The sequence below is a fragment of the Leptidea sinapis genome, chromosome 34, assembly GCF_905404315.1.
Source record: "Leptidea sinapis chromosome 34, ilLepSina1.1, whole genome shotgun sequence".
In the NCBI taxonomy this organism is placed as follows: Eukaryota; Metazoa; Arthropoda; class Insecta; order Lepidoptera; family Pieridae; genus Leptidea; species Leptidea sinapis.
In genome coordinates, this window is record NC_066298.1 from 10449035 (window position 1) to 10461964 (window position 12930).

Consider the following 12930-nt stretch of genomic DNA (forward strand, 5'->3'; position numbering starts at 1 on the left):
TTCAAGAATTCTGAGCGGAACTGCGTTGTAAAGGGCAGGGCGTATCAATTACCATCAGTTGAACGTCCTACTCGTCTCGTCCCTTATTTAAAAAAAAAAAAGAAGTAAAAGAAAAAAATTTAAATGTGTTCTGGGACACATAGTAGACGTGGAACTTCAACAGACAAAGTTTAAAGATAAAGATTCCCGTGAATATTACAAACAAATACTAATTATAAAGAAAAATATTTCCATTAAAAAGATTTAAAATACTTTCTTCAGAAATTCAGTCTCGCCACGCGCTCTCAGTGGACGGTTCTGTATCGCGTGCGTTTGCGCTCTTCATTCGTATTCGCGTAAATATTGAATAGTCGCTGTGTAACCAAGCGTTTTACATCAAATAAAATGATTTGTATTAAGTGCAACGAAAATGTAACTGATGCAGTTTTGTGTTCTGTGTGTCGTGTATCTCTTCACTATGCCTGTGCCGGTCTAACGGAAATTGGCTACCGACGCATGAATTCCAACAAAAAGGCTGCATAGAAGTGTTTGGACCTGCCGTAACATGCCCAACTCAGCTACTACACCTGGATCCTTAAAAGAGACACAAGAAGGTATTGCAGCTGTCCTAAAAGAACTACGAGATTTTCGATCGGATTTTAGTTCAATGAAATTGGAGTGAAACTGAGTTGTCTAAGATTGATTGGTTTTTGCTATTTTCAAGACGATCATTAGAGGAGTAGGAGAGTGAGGAGGAGAGAGGAGAGTATTTTAATTTTTTATGAAATTCTAAATCGTTTGATAGACACGCGCCAAAAGCCCAAAAGCCAAAGCGCCCTCTACGCACATATTCAAATAAGCCTCCCTGGTATACGAAATCCCTCATAAGATTACTGAATGAAAAGAAAAAGTACCATAAACTATGGAAGACATATGGCAAACTATTAGTTTACGACAGTTTTAGATGCATATGAAAAAAAATTGATAAATTAGAACGTAGATGCTATAAAAATTACATAAACCCAAAGTTCTTCTGGTCTTATATGAAGTCAATCTCCGCAAGGAGTGGTCTTCCACAAGTTATGTATTATAAAGGTGTATCGGCTTCAACTGGCACCCAGATATGCGACATGTTTAACGAACACTTCCACTCTGTATTTGAAAAATCTGGTACCATTGAGCTGCACAATCTTCCACTAGTAAAAAATACAGTTTTTGACATGAATACCATAATTTTAACTAAAGACCTTGTGCATAAATATCTTAAGTCAATCAACATAAATAAGGGAGCCAGTCCTGATTGTATTCATCCAGTTATCATAAACAAATATTCTCACGAGTTATCTGTTCCTATCACTTTACTATTTGAGAACTCTCTTCGTGAAGGTTGTGTGCCCTCTATTTGGAAACGTGCGCTTGTTACTCCGATACCGAAAGGAGAAATCAGCTGTGACATTGACAAGTATCGGCCCATCTCCAAATTATGCCAACTAGGCAAGAACACGACAATTAGAGAAGATTGTTACCGACCAGCTGTCTGCCGCTGTACGTCGTCATATTAGTATATATCAACATGGTTTTGTAAAAGGTCGCATTGTTGAAACATATCTTTTATTGTACACTGAAATTATTTTGGAAGCCTTAGATAATAATTACCAGGTGGATGCCGTGTACACTGATTTTGCCAAAGCAGTCGATAAAATTTCTCATAAACGCCTTGAAACTTTGGCAACTTGGTATACACGGGGATCTTTTTCGCTGGATAAAGTCGTACGTTGAAAACCGGTCGCAGGCAGTTGCAGTGGATGGGTATACCTCTCAGTACAGACTCATTACTTCTGGCGTTCCACAAGGGTCACATTTAGGACCGTTGTTATTTATATTATACCTATAAGATGTCATAGAAAGTGTAAACCGTTCCAATTTACTTTTATATGCCGATGATACAAAAAATTTTAAAGTCATCCGCGATATTGGTGACTGTGATACCTTACAGAGTGATTTAAGTAATTTCGAGACATTTTGTAATCAAAATAACCTATTTTTGAATACCGATAAGTGTTTTGTTATAAGTTTTAGCAGAAAAAGAGAACCCATACAATTTCAATACAAACTTTTTCAAAAAAAAAAAAAAAAAAACGCAATGGTTTAATTACTGTTAATTTTTTTTTTTATTTTTTTTTTACTTAGTTCACTTAATTCTACTTAATATTATTATACTATAATAACAATACAAGTAATGGAACATACACGATATTTTTCTGGACAAACAACACCAAATACATCAAAATAATTTTCAAATATTCACAATGCTTTTGAAAATAATCGCACCACTAATCCCGTAGGATAAGTAGTGTTTCTAATAGTTAATTAAAATATTTTATATTATTTTAGTTGTCACTAGCATTAAACTAGGCCGGGCCTGTATTTTAATACTAGTTACTTCCAGATACATTGTGTTTTACAGATAACTTCAATACATAAAAGCGTATATAAGAATTTAACTTATGGAAAAAAAAAAAAAATTTAACAGTTCTACCAGAAAATAAATAACATTTGTCTATCATACATATTACTGGTTAGTACTTGAGCGGTCAGTAATAAATTTGAGGGTATACTTAAAAACATTTGGGTTGACTACAAAGACTGTTGACTTGGGCTATTTTCATATAATAATATAGTAAGGTATTATTGATTGGGTTTATTTTGAACTTTTAAAGTAATAATGTATAATATAGTATTAAAGATAATAAATTTTAAAGATAAATATATAAGGATACATGTATACATATAGATAAATAGAAATATTAATTTATTGTAGATGTGAAATATAAGCTATTATTATGCATACTATAATTTTATAAGATAATGGTATAAAATAAACAATGAAATTTAAAGTTTTTTTTTTTTTTTTTTTCTGTATGTTGTGCGTATATCGGTAAGGTAAGTAAGGCTGGATAATTAATAATTTAACGTATAGCTATAAACAAATTTTCAATTTCATCATACTTTTTATTTTTTAACCAAACAGTTAGCTTTTTTTTACAGTTAAATTTGTTTTCAGAGTAGATATTAATAATTTTGTTTAATTTATTATAGAGCATGGGACCAAGATAGCATTGAAATTTACGTATAAAAAAAGTTTTAAAAGTGTTTGTAGGACAGACTTTATCTTTACGTCGTTTTGTTACTGCTTCTGGAACAAATATAAGTTTTGAGTGCTGTGCCATTATAGTGTCCCTAATAAACAATTGTCTTACAGACAAGACATCGCAAAGGTTTTGCAAATAATAACCTTTAATAGAGCACGTTGGGCCCGTTCAAGCTTCAAAAGACATGATTTTCGAGCGCCACCCCACGATTTAATACAATAAGTTAATAAGGATTGTGCTAATGCAAAGTAAACATTTCTCAAAAGAGTGAAATCAGCAATCTGACGTAAGGTTTTAAATACGAAAATAAGTTTTCTAGTCCTTTCTGACAGTAGATCAATTTGCGGTTTCCATGATAGGGTCTCATCTATTAGAACTCCTAGGTATTTAATTATTTTCGTTTTATTAAGGTAAACACAAGAGCATCCTTTATTTTGAGTCAAGACTTTCTTACAATTATGAACTTGTACGGAAAAATTTTCGTCTGAGGGAATTTGTCTTGTAGTAATGCCAAAGGTGATATATTTTGTTTTAAGAATGTTTAGAGTTAACAAATTCTGTTGAAGCCATTGAAAAGTTTTTCGAAGTCCTATTTCAACCTTGGTTTTGACATCTGCCCAAGAATCGGCATGAAAAATTAAGGCCGTATCATCGGCATACATAAATGTTTTGCAGTTAATTGGATTAAGATGACAAAGGTCGTTCACATAAATCAGAAACAAAGCAGGACCGAGCACACTGCCCTGAGGTACACCGTGAGTTACTGGATGAAAAGAGCTTATATAATCACCTATTTTTACACTTTGCTTTCTGTTTGTAAGGTAATCCTTAAAAAGTGAATGCACCTTTCCTCTTATTCCAATTGCCTCCCTTTTTTTCTAAAAGAAGTGGTATAGAAACGGTGTCAAAGGCTTTCGCAAGGTCAAGAAAAACGCCCACGCATTTTTCTTTAGCATCTAGACGGGCTGCCACAAATTCTGATAGATCCGATACTGCATCCCCTGTTGATCTTTCTGCCCTAAAGCCATACTGATGCTTAGCTAAGATATTTTCTTTATCTAGAAAGGACATAAGTCTTTTACTCATAATTTTTTCAAATAATTTGGAAATAGTCGGTAAAATTGAAATAGGGCGATAGCTATTGGCACATGATTTTTCTCCTGATTTATATATGGGTAGAATTATGGAGAGTTTGAAAACCTGTGGAAAAGTACTCGTTTCAATACATAAATTAAAGATGTGTGTTAAAAGTGGAACAAGGATGTGTCTGCTCAATTTTATTATTTTTGGTGATATATTGTCCCATCCAACAGCTGAGTCATTTTTAAGGTTCGTTATTAAGTTTTCTATTTCTTTTTCTGTTGTTTTCAACATCACCATAGAGTTTGATGGCGTCATTGGTTTTTTATTAGAACAATTTAAATCTACGGGACATTGAACGTGAGGAATTTTGTCTGCTAGGTCCTTGCCAATACCAGCAAAATAGTTATTAACTTTCTCAACTGCGTTTTCAGGCTTAGTGTCAATCCTCAGGAGATCCTGTTGTAATTCTTTTTTGTTAGTTGTGTTTGTGAATTTTCTTATTAGTGTCCATGTGTTTTTAGGATTTTTAGCGTGTTTTTTTAATTCATTTTGTTCATATGTTCTTTTTAATATTTTTAATAAATCGTTACAGTGGTTTTTGTATCGCTTGTAAGTAATACTGAGAATTTGATTGTCAGGTTCTTTTTTAGACTTTGTATGCATTTTGTCACGGGTTTTGATACAACGTATGAGACCAGGAGTAATCCAAGGCTTGATACAGTGATACTTCTTGGGAATTAATGTTGTGGTTGTATATTTTGAGATTGTTTTAGTTAAAGTATCAACTATTTCTTTAGAACACCAATTGGGATCATTTGAGTTGATGATAGGCTTAAAGTCTATTTTCTCAATTTCTTTAGCGATCAAATCATATCTTATTTTGTTTTGTAATATCTTGGTATTTTGCGTATTTTTAGAATTTAAACTAATCTTAATAATGACCGTTGAGTGGTCTGTAATCGATGGTGTTATAACAAGGGTCGTGGATGGTAATTTCGCTTTTATCATAGCGTGGTCTAAACAATTTTTACCTCTGGTAGGATAGTTGTGACCAGCCATGAGCCCGTGACTTGCCAATAAGTTTAGATAATCAGCAGAATAAGAATCAATGTCATTTCTTACATCAATGTTTATATCTCCCAATATAGCAATAGTTTTGTGCGTTTTATAAGTATCAAGTAAATTGTCAAGAGAATTCACAAAATTGCTTGTGTTTTTAAAAGAAGGAGAACGGTAGAGGCCAATAACTACTGTATCTGTATTGACCTCAATTAATATGCAAGTTGCATCACTTAGTATGTGTTCTTTTACTACATAATTTAAGCCTTGCTTAACATAAACAACGATCCCATCGTTTTGATTGGAATTGTTCTCAGTATAGTAGGTATTATATCCTACCATAGAGGGAAAATAAATTGTTTTAGAATTCCAGGACTCTGTTAATATGTAAATATCAAAGTTCACGTCAATTCTTGTTAGTAATACTAGTAATTCTGAAAAATTACGAGAGATACTTCGTATGTTCTGTGTAAGGATTTTAAGGTTTGAGGTATCATTCGGGGATATTAGCAATTCTTTACATGTTTCAGGACGACATTCATATGCGTCCCCGGCAGATATTTGATCCAGGTCATTAGCTAGAGTTATATTATTTGCGACATTGAATTTTATATTTGATTAAACATGACTTTTGAAATCCTATCGGAAAGGGTTTGAAATTATATATTATGTCCCTAAGTGTATTGTTACCCAGTTCCTGCTCTATGTATATATTACTTGATGTTTTTACTACCAGTTTTTTACCTTGAGAAAAATACAATAAATATGAGTATATGCACAACTTATACAGAAATAATGGAAAATTATTTGTATTCAACAAAATCGAATCTAGTCACTTTTTGCTTCTGAGACTGATTAACTGAAATTCGTTTTTGATTTCCATGTGTTGCGATTGATCGGTTTTCCTCAAAAATATTTTACCGTTACTTACCCAACAGTACTTAAATTCTTCTGTCTTGGCTAAGTCACGCGCTAGATAGAATAGTCTTCGTGCTTTGTAAGTAAGTGCCTCAGATATATAGATAGGTTTTTTATCACCGTCTAGTCCAATAACAGAAGTATTCAAGCGAGAGTTGGGGTGTTGTTTATTATACAATTTTACACCTTTGATGACATTATGTTTTACTATATTAGATGTGAATTCAGCCACAATGGTATTGTTACCTCGTTTGCCACGTATTACGTATATATCTTTTAGTTCTCGTTTCTCTATATCAACATTTAGAGCCTTACAGGTTTTAACTACGATACTGGATAGCTCATCCTTATTTTCATAGTTTTTCATAGAAGACATATTTCTTATTTCGATAGATGATGATTTCAGTGTACGGTTTAATTCTTCTACTTTTTGTTCAAGAATTTCGATTTGTGAAATATGCTCTTTGCGTTCACTTTCTAATAATTCCATTTTCTTCCTCATAGCTTCATACTGGCAATTCAAGAATTCCAATGCTTTTTCAATTTCTTTGTTAGATTCTTTTATTTGAGTATTTTGATGTTTGATTTCGGCTACGTCATTTACCAGTTTATTAAGTAGAGAATTTTCGTTATTCTTCCATTCCGCCAGTATATTCTTGATATCCTCCGTTGTGCATGATTTATCAGGGGATCCTCTGCGTCTCTTGCTGCTGCGCTGTGTCGCTGTTTCATGAGTTTTTGTTTGTGCTATGTCAGAGTCTGACAAAGTATGCTGTACATTTCGATTTACAGGAGATCTGATTAATTTCGACATTTTTCAATATACCTAAGTAACTTGAGTTCAAAGTTTATGTGGTCGCACAAAGTATTTGATTTGCAACGAAAAAACTTGGTTTAGTTTACCTTGGTTGTTTGTTGATATCGGTATTAAGTTCCAATTTGTGCAGTTCTTTAATGTTATTCTACGTTTTGTGCTATATTTTGAAGTGTTTCTGTTTAGTGCCACACTTTTCAAAGCTGGTCGTAGAAGAACGTTGCGGTGAATGTCGTCTTTATAGTTGTGAGTAACTGGTGAGTGGTTATTCACTGATCGGTGGCAATTAAAACTTATTTCTAATTTCAAACTGAATATTAAAGAAGATAGCTAGTTATTTGAATAGATTATACTTAATTTGCAACTTTCTCGAAAAACAAACAAAATAAAATACCGTATATGTACTGTCACTTAAGAGGTTCGGGCGGAAGTGAACAATTAGGTTTCATACTTCGGGTAGGAAAGCCCTTTAAGAGAGCTTTAACGTACATGGTGCTGTTTAATAGTTATGTTCGCAGTCATCTCGAGTTTACTAGTTCTGTTTGGAATCCATTTTTTAATATCTATTCAAATAAAATAGAAAGGGTCCATAAAAAAATTTTAAGAGCTCTCGATTATCGTACAGGTCATTTATATATGGATTATGACACATCACTGAAAAGGCATGAAATATGCTCATTAAGTTGCCGTCGAAATTGTACTGATATATAAATTATTTTTAAAATTATAAATAATATTATCGATTCCCCACCATTATTGCACTGACTGTCATTTAGAGTACCTCAACGTCGCGAACGAACTTGCCGGAGCAAGCTTTTTCTAATACCTCGTAGTCGCATAAACTACGCAGAAAACGCATTCATAAGACGTGCTTGCAGGTTGTACAATGATAAGTTATTACACATACATTTATTTAGTGAATCCCTTAGCAGTTTGAAAGAATCTGCTTTGGAGTATTTTTCTGAAAAATAGTAATCTAAGTTAATTTAAATAGTTAGATATTGTTGGTTTTCAAAAATGATGTTTATATTAAGTACGTATTTGTTTTATATGAATTAATTAATGACGTAGTTTTACAAATGTAAGAAATGGTATGTAGGTATGTTGCTCTTTAAAGTTATGTTAATATTGTTTGCTTTAAATAAAATAATTAAGTAGTTATTAAAATTTAAGTAGTGTGTAACTCCTCAAAATTTATATATATATAAATAAGTATTTGTGTTATATAAAATAATTAATGATGTAGTTTTTAAAAATCTAGGAAACTGTAGGTCTATATTTTACTAAATGTTTCTCAGCTATTATAGTTATAAATGACTGTTTGTTTCTGAATTAAAGAAATAAAATAAAAAATACTCAAAGAAACATATTCGAAAATATACAGAAGCAAGGTACGAAACGAGGTATTTTTTATTTAATTGTAAAGAAATATGTATTTTTCGTATTCATATTTTATTTTGATTTGAATTTGTATAAAGCTTGAAAATTAAATTAATTTTGATAAAAAGAGTGTATTATTTTTTTAAATATTAGCTAAAAACCAGAACAAAATTAAGGTAAATTATAATAAGTTCCCAGCACTATCACTGAACCCTGCATCAACTCGCGCGGTATCTGTAGTTCTTACCTCAACCAGTAGCTCGGCCACCTCACTGTGCATCCTGTCGATGAGCAGCTCGATGCCCCGCAGGACCTCCGCGCGGCCGCGGTGGAGCGCCAGGGCTGCGGCCGGCGGCGCGGCTCCTGCCGGGGCCGCGGCGCAGCGAGCCACCTCGCGGGCCATGGTCGTGATGAACGCGGCTGGTCTGGTGGTGATTATTATATAAAAAAAAATACCGAATTGACAACCTACTCCTTTTTGAAGTCGGTTAAAAATAAGCTAAAAGTAATAAGTACAAAAGTCATAATTGTATGTATGTGTGTGTGCGTTAAACATCTTGACTGTTGCCTCTCAATATATTCTTGATAATGTAATGTATGTATATAGGCACTTAAGTGAATTTGCTAGAAACTGTCATAACCATGATGTTAACACCAGGAAGAGACATAAACTTATAATGCCTAATACTAGGCTAAGTCGAGTTAGTAAGTCTTTTGTTGGGCGATGTATATGCTTTTACAACAAGATCCCAGAAAATATTCAAAACAAAAGTAATACGTTATTCAAAAGAATTGTTAAAAAACGTTTGTGTGGTAAAGGTTACTATAACATAAATGACTTTCTTAATGATACCACAAATTGAGAATGGAGCGACCGCCCTCAGCCTATTAAATAATAAGTTTAATTGTACAACACAATACTACTTTGTAAAAATATTTTTTTGATAAAAAATAAAAAGCCTGCTGAGTTTGTTGCGCACATGCTTCTCAGATCTGAGGCATTCGTTTTGAACTGGGCGGTAGTTTTTGGTATAATATCATAGATACCTGGCAGTTGCGATGAGGGTGAGAGCATGCCTCGCAGTGCGGCAAGAGTCCGCCTGCGCTGTCAACGGTAACCCATACGTCATCGACGGCACCAGCTTGTCCGCGTCAGAACACATCTCCAGCAAACCTGGTTGATAAACGAACATCCAAATAAATTATTAAACTGAACTGTATTGTATTCAAATAAAATTTATGAATGATGTTCGAATGACGCATGGTTCGTAATTATTGGTGTGTTGTTCAGGTTGTGGCTCGATCTATACCAGTGCGAGGCTTCTTTGCACAGGATGCCAGCTAGTTTATGGGTACCACAACGGCGCCTATTTATGCCGTGAAGCAGTAATGTATAAACATTACTGTGTTTCGGTCTGAAGGGCGCCGTAGTTTGTGGAATTACTGGGTAAATGAGAATTAACATCTTATGTCTCAAGGTGACGTGTGCAATTGTAGTGCCGTTCAGAATTTTTTAGTTTTTAAGAATCCTTAGCGGCACTGCATTGTAATGGGCAGGGCGTATCAATTACCATCAGCTGAACGCCCTGCTCGTCTCGTCCCTTATTTTCATAAAAAACTATCTACTCTACAGTTGATAATTAAAAATGCTTCAAATAAAATAAAAATGACTTGGAAAGTTATTAACAGGGAATCTGGAAGAGCGAAAGACTGCAAGTTTGAATATAATCTAATAATAAACAATACAAAGTCCACTCTGAGCAGGAAGTAGCTTTTGCTTTTGAGATTTTTTTTTCTGACATTTCAGTTTCCATCTCAAGCAACCTTGTCTCCTCCACCAGTGTTGTCGCCGAGTCACTTCTTTTGGAAAATGTTAAAGAATGTAAACAAAATTTCAAATTCAGTGTTGTTAGCCCAGCAGAAATAATTAAAACTTTCAGATCCTTAGAAATGAAAAAAACTGCTGATATATGGGGCATATCTGTAAAAATAATAAGTTCTGTTATTGACGTCATAGCACCATATCTAGCACAAGTTTTTAATAGCTGTATTGAACATGGCGTGTTCCCTGGCCTTCTGAAGTATAGTAAAATAACACCAATATATAAGTCGGGACTCACTTCTGAACCGAATAACTATCGCCCTGTTTCAGTGTTGCTGACCCTTAGTAAAATTTTTGAAAAAATTATTTTAAGCCAAATTGCTTACTCACTTTAACACTTATAAGTTACTTCATATAAAACAATTTGGCTTCACTAGGGGACGCTCGACTATGGATGCAGGTGTTGAACTCCTCAGGAATAATTTTGAGACCTGGGAGGAATCACAGAATGCACTTGGTATCTTCTGTGATTTATCTAAAGCTTTTGATAGTGTTCAACATTCAACGCTGGTCAGGAAGCTATGTCACTATGGTATAAGAGGATCTGCACTCGATCTTCTGATCTCATATTTAAATAATAGGATTCAGAGGGTCGAGGTAAATGGCAGGAGATCTCCTGGGACTCCTCTCGGTATGGGGGTACCACAAGGGTCTATTCTTGGACCCTTCCTCTTCCTAATTTATATAAATGATCTACCTAACCTTGTAGAAAAAAAACACAAGGTGGTATTGTTTGCGGATGACACTCAACTTATATTCAAAGTGAAACGAAGCCAAGTTTTATATGACGAAGTAAACAATGCTCTATCTGACATCGTGTACTGGTTTAGCGCCAATAACTTATTGTTAAATAGTCATAAAAATAATATATTAAATGAATTTAAACGCGCTATTTAAATTTTAAATCAAAAATTTAAGCGCGTTGAAACGCGCCAAATGTCAAAAATGTAGATGCGAATATTTTATTAAATGGAGAGGTGGTAAAACCAGTGGAATCTGCTGTATTTCTTGGCATTACTCTTGATTCCAAATTGCAGTGGGGCCCCCATAAGGATTGGCGAATAGGCTTAGTTCTGCAGCATATACGGTTAAGAAAATTAGACGGTTAACTGACATAGATACGGCGAGATTAGTATACTTTAGTTATTTTCATAGTATTATGTCCTATGGTATATTGATATGGGGCAGTGCGGCCGATATTAATACTATCTTTGTGCTGCAGAAGAGGGCTATTCGCGCGATTTATAACCTAGGTCCTAAAGAATCATTAAGAGAAAAATTTAAAGAAATAAAAATTTTGACTGTTGCTTCTCAATACTCTTTTGATAATGTTTTGTATGTTCATAAGCACATTGAGGAATTTTCTAGAAACTGTGACATTCATAATGTTAACACGAGGAACAAACATAAACTTGTTATGCCTACTACTCGGTTGGGTCGAGTTAGTAAGGGTTTTGTTGGGCAATGTATATGCTTCTACAATATGATCACAGAAAATGTACAAAACAAATGTGTTACGAAATTTAAAAGAATTGTTAAAAAACGTTTGTGTGGGAAAGGTATTATAGCATAAACGATTTCCTTAATGACACCACGGACTGGGAATAAAGCGAACACCCTCAGGCTCTTTAATTATAAATGTTTATTGTACGATATTACATTGTCATCCATATTTTATATTAAAAAAAGCCCGCTGAGTTTCTTGCGCCCATTCTTCTCAGGTCTGAGGCAGTCTCTTTTGAATGGGTTTTTGACGTTCAATAAGTGATTTTAAATCCTATTTTGAATAAAAATATTTGAATTTGAATTTGATAACATGCTAAACCCAAATTCCAAAATTTATGAACGATGCGGGAGTCGCCACACAAATCTTTTGTATTGTGTTATTGTGATTAACTACCGTGAAAATAAAAAATACACTGTAAAATCATAGAATCCATTCCCTTAAGACGTGTCAATGGATAGTTCATACAATAGTTATAGGTATTAATAAGTAAGAATCATAACCCACATATCCGTAATACTACAAATACCATCACATACATAACATGTAAACAGTACCAAGTCCGTCAATATATTCAGTCCCAACTTAAGGGTCTTTCGATCTTAAGTCATAGCGTAATTATCTAATCTAACAACGTCTAAAGGTATCTGCCCACTTCACCGTATCATACCATGACCGTGCTAGGAGCCTATCAGGTAAATAAATATTATTTGTATTGAAAAGTATGACACTGTTCCCACTAGACCGTTCCATCACCGACCAACACCGTCGCGTTACTTTTCATGCCTGATACGCTCCTAGCACGGTCTTGGTATGATACGGTGTAGTGGGCAGAGACCTTTATAGTGCCCATATCAACATGGAAAATATTTAATGTTTTAAATAAATAGATTAACTTGGCCATCGCATGAAAATACAAAGTATCTTTTTATTTTTAGTTAATAAAAAACATAATGTATCTCACAAGTAATATACATTACATTATACATATTATATTAGATTGTTCAGTGCACTAGCTTTGCATTAGCAAACACTGACAAATCAAAATTGGCCACGAATATTAAATTATTGCAAATGTACCTCTTGGGGTTCTAAGTCCTAGGAACTGGTACATCTCTACAACACGATGGAAAACCGCCGATGATTCCACATAATGCTT

The 12930-nt window shown here is 33.9% G+C and overlaps 1 protein-coding gene across 1 annotated transcript in view; it reads right to left on the minus strand.

The window, feature by feature from the left end:
- The window catches only part of LOC126975056 (WD repeat-containing protein 7-like), a 72348-nt gene that overhangs the window by 3778 nt on the left and 55640 nt on the right, over positions 1 to 12930 (minus strand). The window contains exons 11-12 of the mRNA XM_050822855.1: positions 9433 to 9559; positions 8633 to 8810 (exon numbers count right to left, since the gene is read on the minus strand). Of these exons, the coding sequence (XP_050678812.1) occupies positions 8633 to 8810; positions 9433 to 9559 (305 nt within the window). The remainder of the gene's footprint in view (positions 1 to 8632; positions 8811 to 9432; positions 9560 to 12930) is intronic.